This window comes from Mustela erminea, chromosome 19, assembly GCF_009829155.1.
Source record: "Mustela erminea isolate mMusErm1 chromosome 19, mMusErm1.Pri, whole genome shotgun sequence".
Lineage (NCBI taxonomy): Eukaryota > Metazoa > Chordata > Mammalia > Carnivora > Mustelidae > Mustela > Mustela erminea.
Window position 1 is genome coordinate 21,625,006 of NC_045632.1, and position 15,386 is coordinate 21,640,391.

The window sequence follows — 15,386 nt, forward strand, 5'->3', positions numbered from 1 at the left end:
ATATGAAAAAAGCCCAGATGTCCATCAACAGACAGATGGATAAAGATGTGGTATATAAAATGGACTATTACTCAGCCATAAAAAGAATGCAAACTTGTCATTTGCAATGGCATGGATGGAACTAGAGGGTATTATGTTATGCAAAATTAGCTAGTCAGAGAAAGATAATTACCATATGATTTCACTCACATGTGGAATTTAAGAAACAAAATAGATGAACATAGGGGAAGGGAAGGAAAAAAGAAATAGGATAAAACAGAGAGGGAGGCAAACCACAAGAGTCTTAACTACAGGGAGCAAAGGAAAGTTTGCTGGAGGAGAGGTGGGTAGGGGGCTAGGATAACTAGGTGATGGGCTTTAAGGAGGGCATTTGATGTAATAAGCACTGGATGTTATATGCAATTGATAAATCACTAAATTCGATCTCTGAAACTAATAATACACTGTACTTTAATTAAATTGAATTTAAGTAAAAAGATTTTTTAAAAAGAATTTATTTGGATATTTTGGAGGCCCAACATGTAATTATTACCATAAACATTCCATGAGCACTAGAAAATAAATCAGTATCTCTGTAATGTGTGATATATTACTATTAAATAAACTTTATCAAGAGACTTCTCTGACTTTGATATATTAAGTGAGCAAGGAATAAAGTGTGTTACCAAATCAGAAAAACAGAGCTATAATCTACCACTAACATTGGGTTTCTCTACATTTATCTTTATATTGTCTAAAAGCTTCTCAGTATATATTTTGATTCAATGTTATTCACAATGGCAACAATAATAATACCTAACATGAACGAGGTACTTAAGAAACACTGAAATCTGTGCCAGACACACAGCTTTTCGATCTTCATGGGGGAGACTTCGTGGGGGAGGCTTATCTGCGGTTTCCAGACCTGATGCCAGAGTGCATCAGGTAGTGTTGGATTAAGCTATATGGGACAGGAGAAAAATAACAGAGCGAAAGCAAGCTGTAACGTTCCTTCTGTTCACTTGTCGGTCCAGCACTGGTGTTGTGGGGACTTCAAGCCAACTCCAAGGGCACGGGCTCCTCCTCATGTCCCACTACACTCAGCATACAGATCCGAACCTGTAGCTGGCTGACTTCAGATTCAGGGCAGCCGTCCTCCTCCTTTAGGGTCCAAAGGAAACAAATGAAGGGCCCCTAACCCTTAGGATCATCAAAGTCTCCCCAACCATGTTCATTCCCAAACCCTTAACAGCCCAAGAAGTCAGGAGACTCTTGTGCCCAGGACAAGCTTCTGTTGAAGCTGAGATCGTAGAAACTCGGCATGCAATCTGCATAGGTGTGCCGTGAGCCATCCCCCGAGGCCTCATCCCCCTCCTCATGCTGCTGCCAAGTGCTTTTGCCATCAAGCATCTTTAATATTTATTTTTATGGTCTGAACTCTCCTTGGGGAAAGCAGAAGACACACCCTCTTCCTTCCGGCCCTTTATCAGTGCCCAACACTAAAGCTTAGCACCATTTCATGAGCCAGCTCCTGGGAAAGTGGGGAAGAACAAGTAGACAGCTTTCCTTTTGACTGGACCATCTACCTCCCTGGAGGTAGTGTGGGAAAAAAGTTCAATTTCACGGGATGGCAGAGGGATGAACAGAAGAGAAGTATATGCACATAAACACACACACACAGACATACACACTCACAAATAAATATTTCAACAAAGTAGCCTGACCTTCAAGACCTGCCAAAAAAACTTTGAAAAGAAAGAGGTAGTTTGGAGCCACACCTGGATGGCTCTGTCTGTTACCTGCCTTCAGCTCAGGTCTTGATCCCAGGGTCCTGGGTTCGAGGTCCTTGCTCGGTGGGAAGCCTGTTTCTCCCTCTGCCTGCCACTCCCCCTGATTGTGTTCTTTCTCTCTGACAAATAAATAAAATCTAAGGAAAAAAAAAGTAATTTTCCTAGAAATGTTGGGAATTATCCCTTGGGTCCCTTTGAGAGGAGCATCCTTTGTTCATGACCTTTTCTATTTGATGATGGCTGTCGGGGAGGAATGAGATTGGTATGGCGATCTTTTTTCTTTGATTCTCATATTGCACCCCTGTATTAAGTCTATTAGTTAGAGTCTGTTTTGTCTTTTCCTCTTCAGTTGTGTGTGTATTACTTTTCATTGTCTTGCTAGAAGCTTCAGAACAACATGGAGAGTAGCAGTGAGTGCTAACATTCTTGTCTCTACTGAAATGGGAATACTCCTGATAGTTCATTATTAAAAAATATTTGTTGTAGCAACTGATTGCTACTGTAACAAAGATTTCCTTATTAGTCCTAGCTTACCAATGCTTCTAACAGAATGGGCATTAAATAGATCATCTCTTGAAATGATAGGTTTTGTTGTTGTTGCTTAATCCTTTAAGTTGGTTAATTACAAGATAGATTTCTAAAACTGCATCAGTCTTACCCTACTGAGTAAACCATGGTTGATCAAAGCTTACTGCCTTTTGGGACTCCTGGGTGGCTCAGTGGGTTGAATGGCTGCCTTTGGCTCTAGTCCTGATACTGGGTCCTTCGATCTGGTGGTCTTGTATCAGCTCCTTACTCAGCAGAAAGCCTGCTTCTCCCTTCTGCCTGTCACTCCCCCTGCCTGTGCTCTCTCTCTCTCTCTCTCTGATTTAAAAAATAAATAAATAAATAAATAAATATTTTTAAAGCATTTAAAAATTAAATTAAAAAATTTTAAAAATTTTAAATTTTAAATTAAAATTGAATTTAAATTTAAAAAATAAAAAATTTTTTAAAAAGCATTTACTGCATTTTTGTATAAATACTAGAATAAAGTCGTTAAAGATCTTAGAGTTTATGTTCATAAGTAAGATTAGCTGATTTTTTTTCTTTTCGTTTCAATGATTTGTTGATTGTATTAAAGCCCTTTATTTGGTTTGGGTGTGACGTTAAGCTACGATCACAGAATCAGGTGAGGATGTTTAAATTCTTATTTTTATGTTCTGGACCAGTTCATATGCTATGGTACCATCCTTATTCAGTAAAATTTGGTAGAACTTACCCATAAAGCCAGCTAAGCCTCATACAGTTTTAGGAATTGATATGTAACTTTCTCTTATTTTGATCTATGATTCTTAGTATATTCAGGTGTTTCATCTCATCTTGAGTTGATTTTCATCACTTATGTTACCCTTAGAGTTTTGATTTAATGATTACATTTATTGGCATTAAATTAGTATATGGTTTACTCGTAACTTTTCATAATATTCTCCGTATCTATGTGTCCGTCCCATTTTTTTCTTCTGCTTATTTTTGTCTCTTTTTTTCTTGATTAAAAAAAATCTTACTAAGCAAACTTTTTGGATTGCATTGATTTGCTGAAATTTCTGTTTTAGTAAATATTGCCATTATCTTTATTAAATAATTTTAATAGAATTTTGGTTTACTTTTCATCCATTATCTACCTTCTTGCATTTTAAAAAATATATATTTTATTTATTTGTTTGACAGAGAGATAGCACAAGTAGGCAGAGCTGGCAGACAGAGGGAGGAGAAGCAGATTCTCCACTGAGCAGGGAGCCTGATGCGGGGCTCGATCCCAGGACCCTGGGATCATAACCTGAGCCAAAGGCAGAGACTTAACCCACTGAGCCACCCAGGTGCCCCACTTCTTGCATTGTTAACTTTACTTCTTTTACTTTTCATTTCCTGCTATGTAAATTTAAGACTACACCTACTCATATGAGTACTCGCAGAGTGTTTTCACTGGCACTCATTTTTAAAGAAAATGTAATTTATTTGGACTTCTCTATTCCAGAAATTATTTCTAGTAACAATAATGAAATTAATAGTAATAGTGGTAGTAGAGGGGTTGGTCATAGTTTCTATTATTGACAAGATGTTAGGGTTTCTATTATTTGGTTAGACATGTCACTGTTTTTAGTCATAGAATATGGACCTGTCTTTTCACATTTTGTTATTTGCTGATTTTCTCTGTGTTAGTCTTTATGGAAGTATAAGATGTATTTAAAAATTAGCATCCTCCACTTCGTTGGGGACATAATTTTGTTTGGGTATAAAGAAAGAGGGTTAGATTAAATTTCTCCCACATTTATTTCCTTATTCTCTCAAAACTTTCTTGGTACACCAGCAAAATAACTAAAATAATAATGATCCGTAGACATAAAGAGAATAGATGAAGAACCAAGAGTGCTTGTGGATATAAATGAAATACTTTGAAGATAACACACTGAGCAGGGGTAAACGAGTTAGAAGAGCCTAGGAAAAGGAAACCTTTGTGCCAACAGAGGAGATGGTAGTGAAAAACAAAGTAATTTTCCCCACAGGGCTCTGGGAAGGCTTGGGATCTGGCGGGACCAGTCACCAAGGTTGCACATCTGTACTGAGCAGTCAGATGCCACCCCCCATGCCTTTTCCAATCTCTCTGTCTCCCATGTGTAGCCAAGGATATATCCCATTTCCATCTCTACAGGAAACGGGAGTTTTATTATGTTTAGAATTGAGAGGCTCCAGATGTGGGGAAACCAGACAGAGTTGGGAGAGAAGGTGCTAAATTGAAAACAAAAGGAACAAATAAGTCCAAATCCAGAACGGTCACACCCCACATCTCTTCCTTTGCCCTATTCCCAGGATGTCAGCAAGTTATCTAACACAAACCAGCAGATAGGATATTAAAGGATTATTTTCTGGGTAAACCAAATGGGCACGAATAGAATCCTTACAAGGTCTACCATTAGGGGGCTTTGCAACAGAAAGAAAAAAGCTGGCAGCTTGCGCGCACCACAGTGGAGGTGCACAGTGGTAATGCAATGGGGACACATGGAGCTTCCCATGAATTTAGAGTCTTGCTCTTAAATATGAATGGAGAGGCAAAAATCACAATATGTGAGAGAAGACTCAACATGAAAGACACAGACTAAGACAAGGAAGGATAAAAAAATGAAAGCAAATAAGCAAACTGAAAAGAACTTAGAGGAATGGACAACAGATGGAAGAGAATAAAACAAATAGTAGGGCAATACTGTGTTAAGTCTATTCAGGGATTCCCATATCTGACCAGTATGAGAAAATCCTGGGAGAAATACCAACCCGAAAATAATGAGAGAAATTGCCAGACGGATTGATAAAGCATCTGGCGGAATGAACAACAATGACAAAAGACCTATGCCAACCACATTATTACAAACCTTCAGTAGACCAGGAATTAGGGGTAGATCCTAAGAGCTTCGATGCAGAGAAGGGGATGGCTACATACAAAGAAATAGGAAATAAGATTAAAATCCATCTTCCCCACTGTAACATTATAAACTGGGTGGACTGCAAGAGGGAAATCTCGGGTGATGAAAGAACATATGAGTGCATGGAAACATGTCTGAAGACTTGAAAAAATACTGATAGATATTTAACAGTTCCTTTAGAGCATTTAGAGAGAAATGTGTCTCTTCATGAATGGAACACTAAGCAAACTGGAAAATAAAACCATTGCCAATACCTCCCCAAACCAAAAAGTTGGACAAAACAATTACTGTCTGCTGCTTGGTGAGTCAGAAAACAATATGGTCATATTAATATAAACATTAATTAGTGATTTAACCACAAGTTGTGATGTAGATATATTGATTAGATGGAAGAGGAGAAATGGGGAGTGGATATGGGAAAGCAAAAAAATAATTAATAAAATAAGAAACCAACATCTAATATATAACACTCATAAATCAAGAAATAGCAATATAAGCACTAATTAGAAATGGGTAAGATCATGAAAAGCCGTTGTTTACAGAAAGCAGGAGTGGGGAGAGGGAATGGGTTGTAGCCCTGCCCTTTAATGCAACTTTATTCTTTAACTATGCACATTTATAACCTTTGTAAAAATACAAAATATTTTTAAATAGTAATGAAAATGTATATGTAGCTATATTTATGATCTGCTTTGTCAATTGTATTAATAATCATCCTTTTCCAGGCACATGATTAATGACAAAGAATTCACACAATTTAGTAGAAATAAGATGGTTATTTTAAAAAAGGGTGATAGGTCAAATGAAGATGATGATGGATGATAGATAGATAGATATAGAGATAGATGATAGATATAGAGATAGTTACATAGATAGATAGAGAGATAACAGATAAAAATTAACCTTGAGTGCGCCTGTGTGGCTCAGTGGATTAAGGCTTTGCCTTCAGCTTAGGTTGTGGTCTCAAGGTCCTGGGATCGAGCTCTGCATTGGGCTCGTTGCTTCCCCATCTCTCTCTCTTTGCCTGCCTCTCTGTCTGCTTGTGATATCTCTCTCTCTCTCTCTGTCAAATAAATAAATAAAATCTTTAAAAAAAAAAAAATAACCCTGGGCACCTGGGTGGCTCAGTAGCTTAAGCGTCTGCCTTAGACTCAGGTCATGATCCCAGGGTCCTGGGATCAAGTCCACGTTAGGCAACCTGCTCTGCAGGGAGTCTGCTTCTCCCTCTGCCCCTTTCCCCAACTGGTTCTCTCTCTCTCTCTCTTTCAAAAAAAAAAAAAAATTAACCTTGACTCCTGTAATGGTTAACTTTTTGTGTCAGCTTAACTAGACCACAGGGTACACAGATATTTGGTCAAACATTCTGTGTCTGTGATAATATTTTGGAATATGATTGACATTTGAATCAAAAGACTGAGTAGATTGCCATCCCCAATGTGGGCCTCATCCAATCATGGAAGGTCTGAAGAGAATAAAATGACTGAACTTTCCACAAATAATATAGAACTCTCTCTGACTGACTCTTATGAACTGAGACTTCCATCTTTTTTTGCCTTTGGACCTGAACTGAAACATTGACTCTTTTGGGGTCCTGAGCACACTGGTTTTCAAACTGAAACTTACCCCATCTGTTACCCTGAGTCTTCAGCTTGTCAACTGAAGATCTTGAGACTTATCAGCCCCCATAATCATGTGATAAAATTTTTAATTATATGGATGGGCAGATAGATAGGTATATATCCTACTAGTTCTGTTTCTTATGACAATCCTGACTAATACAACTCCTACCTCACACAATATACAAAATTTAATTCAATATGAATCACTGAACTAAATACGATAATTAAAACAAAGGTTTCTAGAAGAAAAAAGGGAAGACCTTAATTATCTTTGGATGGGCAAATATTTCTTTAAAAAGATCAAAAATTTGTAACTATAAAAGAATAGATGAGTATATTAGACTTCATTAAAATTAAGAATCCATATTCATTAAAAAGACACCATTAAGACAATAAAGAAGCAAACTACAGTCTTGGAAAAGACATTTCCAATACAAATATCCAACAGTGAACTCAACTCCGAGTATAAAAAGAACTCCTATAAGTCAATAAGAACAATTCTGATAACCCAACAGAAAATTAAGAAAGAAATTTGAATAGACATTTTTTAAAAGAGGATTTTAAAATAACCAATAAACATATTTAAAGTATTTGTCATTAATCATTTAAAAAGTACAAATTAAAACTTAACAAAACTTTATGACAAGACTCACCAGAAAGCTAAAATTAAAAGATTCACATTACCAGGTTCCAGGGAGAATAGAGACTATCTGGGATTCTCTTATATTGTTAGTTAGACTATAATTTGGTATAATCACTTTAAAAAACTATTTAGCAACACCTACTAAAACAAAATATACATATATCCTATGGCCCGGGACCTGCACTTATGAGTTATATATTCTTGCCCCAAAATGAGTGGGTACGTCCACCAAAAGACATGTATGGCAATATTTATAACAGCATACTTCATAAAAACACCCAAGTGGAAAAACATCAAGAGAGAGTATCTGTAAACAGTAGAATGGATAAATAAATCATGGTATATTTATGCAATGGAATACTACTCAACAGTGAAAAAGAAAAAACTGTTGGGACAGACATAACAACATGCATGAACTCATAGACATGAAGCTAAGTGGGGAAAACAATCAGCACAAAAGAGTACATACATGTAAAACATACAGAACCTCCCCAGCTATACTTGGAGAGGTAAAGACTGGAGAAGAGCATGAGCAAACTTACTATACTGCTAAAAATGCTCCATATCTTGATCTAAGTAGAAATTATATAGGTTTATATGTATATGATAATGCCCTGTTATACATTAAGATTTGTGTGCTATACTCAATGTTATTAAATATCATAAATAACAACAACCCTACACATCAAAATTAGGAGCATATGACCAAAAGCCAATAAATGGACTATAAAGGAGAGTCTCACAGACTATTCAGGTGATGGAATTAAAATAACAGGTGGAGGGGCACCTCGGTGGCTCAGAGGGTTAAGCCTCTGCCTTTGGCCCAGGTCATGATCTCAGGGTCCTGTGATTGAGCTCTGCTTTGGGCTCTTTGCTCAGTGGGGAGCCTGCTTCCCCCTCTCTCTGCCTGCTGCTCTGATTACCATAAATTCGAATGACTCACAAAAAAAAAAAAAAAAAAAAAAAGACATTTCGAACCGTGGCTGGGGCGGCGGCGGCTGCGGCGGCTGCGGCGGCTGCGACGGTGAAGGATGCACCCGGCAGGCTTGGCGGCGGCGGGGACGCCCCGGCAGCCATCCAAGCGGAGGATCCCGGTGTCCCAGCCCGGCATGGCCGACCCCCACCAGCTCTTCGATGATACGAGTTCGGCCCAGAACCAGGGCTACAGGGCCCAGAGGGCACCCGGTGGCCTGGGCTACCCTGCAGCCTCCGCCTCGCCCCAGGCTGCCTTCCTGGCGGATCCTGTGTCCAACATGGCCATGGCCTACGGGAGCAGCCTGGCCGCCCAGGGCAAGGAGCTGGTGGATAAGAACATCGACCGCTTCATCCCCGTCACCAAGCTCAAGTACTACTTTGCTGTGGATACCATGTATGTGGGCAAAAAACTGGGCCTGCTCGTCTTCCCCTACCTGCACCAGGACTGGGAAGTGCAGTACCAGCAAGACACACCTGTGGCTCCTCGCTTTGACGTCAATGCTCCTGACCTCTACATTCCAGCTATGGCTTTCATCACTTATGTCTTGGTGGCTGGCCTGGCGCTGGGGACCCAGGATAGGTTCTCCCCAGACCTCCTCGGGCTGCAGGCAAGCTCTGCGTTGGCCTGGCTGACCCTGGAGGTGCTGGCCATCCTGCTCAGTCTCTACCTGGTCACTGTCAACACTGACCTCACCACTATTGATCTGGTGGCCTTCTTGGGCTACAAATATGTTGGGATGATTGGCGGGGTCCTTATGGGCCTGCTCTTTGGGAAAATTGGCTACTATCTGGTGCTGGGCTGGTGCTGTGTGTCTATCTTTGTGTTCATGATCCGGACGTTGCGGCTGAAGATCCTGGCGGAGGCGGCGGCCGAGGGCGTCCCGGTACGCGGGGCCAGGAACCAGCTGCGCATGTATCTGACCATGGCCGTGGCGGCGGCGCAGCCCCTGCTCCTGTACTGGCTCACCTTCCACCTGGTGCGGTGAGGGCTGCCCGGCCCACGCCCCCGGCTGCTGCTGCTCCTCGCGGCCGCGCGCCGCTGCCGCTCATCCTCCCGCCCGCCCGCGGGGGCTCCGGCGTCGCCCCCACCCCGAGACCCTGCCCCCGCCCCTCCCCGTCGCCGAGGTGCCGAGATTTCCAGCGGCACCCGCCGCTCCTTAGAGCGGCCGCTGTTCCGGAAACAATAAACGGTGATGGCTCTCCCTCTGTCAAATAAATAAATAAAATCTTTTTTTAAAAAGTAACAGGTGAAACTGTATGATATGGACATTTTTCTTGATGAAAACTGGTAGAATTATAACAATTTCACGTTCTTTAATCTAGTAAGATTAATATGATCAAGAAAACAGGAAACTTGGAGAAAATGGATTAAAAGAGAGTATCACCAAAGAATTGGAATATATATAAAGAGAATAATCCAGTGGGGACACCTGGGTGACTAAGTCAGTTAAGTATCAGCCTACAGCTCAGTCATGATCCCAGGGTCCTGGGATCAAGTCCTGCATTGGGCTCTTTGCTCAGAGGAGCTCTCGGTGAGCTCCCACTCCCTCTGTCATTCCCCATGCCTGTGCTCTCTCTCTCTCTCTCTCTCTCTGACAAATAAATAAAATCTTTTAAAAAAGAGAGAATAATCCAATGGTAATTACAAAAATGCAAAATACCTTAAGGTTTGTACTTAATACATGGGTATAACTGAATATTAGAAACAGTAGAAGCCTAGTTTATTTGAAGAAAAGTTAATAGACAATATCTAAATTAAATACCAATACTGAAAAGAATGGAAAATACAGGACAGAGCATTGGATACATGTGTGAGATGCCATCTGAGCCACAGCCAAAATGTATGTACTCAGAATCCCACAATCAGAGTAATAACATGGTTACAAAATGATATGGAAGGTGATAATGGCTAGGAAGTTTATAAAACTGAAAGACAGATTTAAGGAGCTCTGAAAACTCCAAGAAGGACCAACACAGAGAAAATTGCATCTAGGCACATCTTAGTAAGACTATAGCAGACAAAATAATAAAGGGGAAAAAAAACTTTAAAGCTGTCAGAGGTGCGCAAAAACACATTACCTAGAAAGATGAAAACTGCAAGCTATCTTCCTGACAGAATGACTGAGGCCAAAAGACAAGAGATTGACATCTTTGACGTGCTAAAATAAAATAATTTCCAGCCTAGAATTTTATAACTAGTAATATATCCTTCAAAAATGAAAGTAAAATTAAGGTAGTTTCAGACAAACAAAAACCAAGATAATTTCATCTCTAAAATCTGCATTAAAGGAATATTGAAGCAAGTTCTTTTGTAAAAAAAAAATAATAATAAAAATAAAATAATAATAGTAATAATAATAATAAAATAAAAATTATCCTACAGGGAGTCACAGAAATTAAAAAGGACTTAAAAACAAAAACAAAGGGTAAACATATAGTTTCTAAGATATACATTGACTGACATTAACTATATGAAACAATAGTAGTAATGTCTTGAAGAATTTTAAACCTACAGAATTAAAATGACATCAAAGTTGCAAAAAGCCAGAGAGAGTCTGTGAAGTGAAAATGTCCCACATTTTGAGCATTAGCAGGAATATGGAAAGTTGATTTGTATCACACCATACTACATCAAGGAATGATGTTGTAATCTCAAGAGTAACTACTAGAAGAATAATAAAATTATAATTGACAAATAATAAGGGAAAGAAAGAGAATAATGAAAAGTTTTTGACTGATTAAAAAGAAGACAAGAAAAGAAAGACAAATAAACATGAAAGAAGTGGACCAACTAGAAAACAATGTAAAATGGAGTACATGAACACAAATAAATCATTAATTACATTAAATATAAATGGATAAATACTCCAATTAACGAGGGTTATCACACTTGATATAAAGACAAACTCCACCTACATGCTGCTTAAAAGGCTCACAACTCAGTATAAGAACACATTATTAGCAAAAAGTAAAATGATGAGGAAAGACAAACAGGGCAAAACCTAATCAAAGAAAGTGGGTGCAGATAGACAAAATAGATTTTAAAATAAGAAACACAGATAGAATAGATTTTAAAACAAGAAACACAACTAAAAGTAGAGGTATTTTATAATGATAAAGAGATTAATCCAAGGGATAGTATCACAGTTCTAAATGTGAATAATCATTACCCACCAAAGAAAGGAAAGGTTAAACCAAATGCAAACACTGTTATATACCCATTACAATGATTAATATTAAAAAGATTTGGGGCACCTGGGTAGCTCAGTCAGTTAAGCATTGAACTCGATTTCTGCTCAGGTCATGATCTCAAGGTTGTGAGATTGAGCCCCGCAATGGGTTCCATGCTGGACGTGGAACCTGCTTAAAATTCTCATTCTCCCTCTCCCTCTGTGTCCCGCCTCTAAAAATAAAGAAATAAAAAAATAAATATATATTTTATATAATATATAATATAAAATAAAATACATACATATTTTATATATATGAAGCAAATATTGAGAGAATTCTAATTAAAAATAGAAAACAACAATAATGAGAGGCAAAGACTTTAACATACCCTGCAATTTTTACCCTTCAAAATTTAAATTCATAATTTAATATGGTGAATAGCCTTTACAAATTCTGTAATTCTGTGGTCACTTTCTTTCTTCTTTATTTTTAAAGATTTTTTATTTATTTCTTTGAGAGAGAGAAAGTGAGAGAGAGCATGAGTGAGGAGAAGGTCAGAGAGAGAAGCAGACTCCCTGTGGAGCTGGGAGCCCGATGCGGGACTGGATCCTGGTCCTGGGATCATGACCTGAGCCGAAGGCAGTCGTCCAACCAACTGAGCCACCCAGGCGTCCCTCTGTGGTCACTTTCATTCTTGAAATAAAACTAACTTGATAATTTTATATTCTCTTTTTAAGAAATTGTTACTTTGCAGGGCTTAAATTTTAACTTCATATTGATAAGTAAGGTTGACCTATAACTTTTCTTTTTCAATGTTGTTCTTGTCTTGTTTTGATAGACATTTTGTGCTAGCCACCTAAAATGACTTTGGAATTGTACCTTCTTTTTATTTTCTAAAAGTGTTTGTGAAGGTTAAGAATTATTTTTCTTCATTGCTTGGTAGAATTTACTGATAAAATCATTTGTGCCTAATGTTTTCTTTGTGGGAATTTTTTTTAAAGTATTGATGCAATTTATTTAATGGTTATAGAACTATTGAAATTTAATATTTCTTCTTTGATCAGATTTGTTTATTTTCCTGAAGTTTGTCTATTTCATATAAATGTCCAGTATATTGTCATAAAGTTTAAATAAATTAATTCTTTTCTTGAAATTCCTGCTTGAGCTGTAGCTGTTCTTTGTTTTCTCATTTCTGTAATTTTATTTGTGTTCTCCATGTTTCTGTTATCATTCATCTCACTAGATTGGGACTATTTTTATTAGTCTTTTGAAACAACCAAATACTAGCTTTATAAAGCTTCTCTAGTATACTTTTGTGTTTATTAAGTTTTATTCTACCTTTAATATTTATCTTTTATATAAAAGTTATACATTTCTCTTTGATAAAATTTTCTTGGCTTTCCAGAAATTATGAGATTGTACAACTATATATAGCTAACAGTTAAGATACATACATACTAACTGTACATATGTCATTATTATATATACATATATGGAATTATATGTTATATATGTATGTGTACATATGCATATATTTGTACATATAATTTTTATATATGTAATTCAGTATGAAATTAATTCTTTGAAATTTTTGAGTCTTACTGTGTTTTAGTTTCATAAATATTTCTGAAAGGAAAAATTTCTCTATTAATAAATATTCAATTACTCTTTTTACCTGATTTATCATTTAATAAGAGAATAATATTAAAATCTCCTTCTGTGATAACAGATTTGCCAAATTGTCCTTCTATATGTTCATTGTTATTTGCATATTTTAAATCTATAATATTAAATTCATTGAAGATCAGAACTCAATATGGGGTGATATATTCAATAATGTGTTGTGACATAAAATCTTATTTTTCTAAGGCTGATATTGCCATGCCAGCTTCCTTTTCATTGATCAGTGTTTATCTAGCATATTCTTCTTTATCCTTTTACTTTTAAATCTTCTGAGTCTGAATATTTTGTGTTCCTCCATTTTTACTTTAAATGCAGCCCAAAAATCTTTTTCCTTACCCAGAATATTTAGTCCATTTACATTTATTGTGAAAATTGATATAATTAGCTTTATTTCCACTATTTACTTTTGTTTTCTTTTTGCCCCCTTTCTCTTTTTTTTTTCCTTTTCTTTCTCCTTTTATACATTTTTAAATTTAGGTGATTGGTTTTATCTACTCTTTTTTCCCTCTTCTAATCAATGTCTTTATCTTCCTCCAAAAAAATGTAATTATTTTATAATATTTAGATCTTACCACTCACATATGCTATTTTTGCTCAGTATTTTATTTCTACTCAATTTATACTATACATTTTAGAAATCATGTTTCTTTTAAATGATTAGTATTAATTAGATTTACACACTTGCATGTCTTTCTTTTCTTTTCTTTTTTTTAAATCACCAATTCTTCCTACAACTCAGAACAATTTTCTGAATTATGAAGAAAGACTTTTAGAAGTTCCCTTTGTACGAGCTTGTTCTTTTAAAACTCTACAAGTTATTCTTATTTGCAATATGTATTTATTTCATCTTCTTTCTGGCAAGAGATAATTTTATGCTCAAATACTAAGTTAAGAGTAATTTTTCTCAGAATTTTGAAGCTATTTTTCCATTTTTTGGCATCTAGCATTGCTACTGATAAGTCAAATGCCACTGTGGGTATCATTCCCATGTTTCGTTTGCTTGTTTTTTGGACATTTTTAAAGATGTTCTCTTTGTCTTGAGGGTTTTACAGATGTAGATTTATTCATATTCATTCTCTTTGGAGTAGTTGAGCTTCCTGAATTCGATGATTGGTATATTTTTTTATCAATTCTGGAAATCTGCAAATCCTGTATCTTTGAATATTGTCTCTCTTCCAGTTCTCTTAATACATTTATTCTGGAACTCTGAAGAGACATATGTTAGACTTTCACACTCTATTCTCTATAGCTGCTTATTCTGTGCATTAAGTTTTTAAATTCCTAGAAATTCTATTAATTCTTTTTCAAATGTTCCTGGTAATTTTTTATAGTTACTAGCTCCATAGTCACATTTTTAAAAATGCTCCTTTATTTATTTAATCATAAATATAGTTTTAAATAGTCTGAATTTTATCATTGTAGTAACTATAGGTTTTGCATGTTTGATGATTCTGTAGGTTTGTCTTTTCTGCTAATTCTTGCTATAGTATCTCATCCCCTTATGTCATTTGTAATTTTTTACTTAAGTTTGCATTCTCCGGAATTTTAACTATTGGAGTTTTTAGAGACCTAAGTTTAAAATGGTTCTTCCAAATAAGCTTTTGTTTAGTTCTGCTAGGCACATATGAATATTGCCAACCTGAAGCCACTTTAGATTTTCCTGGGGATTTTTAGGCCACACTGGTAGTGAGAATTCCAGTCCCAAATACATGCCATGATTTATATTAGAAATTCCTAGAAGAAACTTTTCTTAAAAAATTCCCTCCATCTAGAGCTAAAGACGAGATAGAAGGATATTTCATTTTCTCTGTGGGGTGTTTCTTCCCTAGCTCACCTTATGGAGTTGCTTGCTATATATAGCTTCCTCTGATCTAACCACCCACCTTGAACATACATAGATTTTGTCCCCTGCCCTGCTTATGTGACTTTTAAATATACCATGCCAGATTTTTAAATCTTCTATAGCACAGGTTTTTCTCTGGATGTCAAATCCACCATATTGCTAGAAAATAATGGGCCCTGTTCCATTGTTCTTTTAGTCCTAAAACTGCAACCCACACATTAGCAG

General features: G+C 36.8%; 1 protein-coding gene across 1 annotated transcript; it reads left to right on the forward strand.

Moving 5' to 3' along the window:
- The first annotated feature begins 8,462 nt into the window (after positions 1–8,462).
- Positions 8,463–9,661, forward strand: LOC116579936 (protein YIF1B-like). The gene has a single exon (XM_032325914.1). The coding sequence runs from the start codon at positions 8,521–8,523 to the stop codon at positions 9,448–9,450; it is 930 nt and encodes a 309-aa protein (XP_032181805.1). The 5' UTR covers positions 8,463–8,520; the 3' UTR covers positions 9,451–9,661.
- Positions 9,662–15,386: the final 5,725 nt, after the last annotated feature.

What these genes read in the sequence shown, in the direction of transcription:
- LOC116579936 (XM_032325914.1), top strand. Translation starts at nt 8,521, where the DNA reads ATGCACCCGGCAGGCTTGGCGGCGGCGGGGACGCCCCGGCAGCCATCC.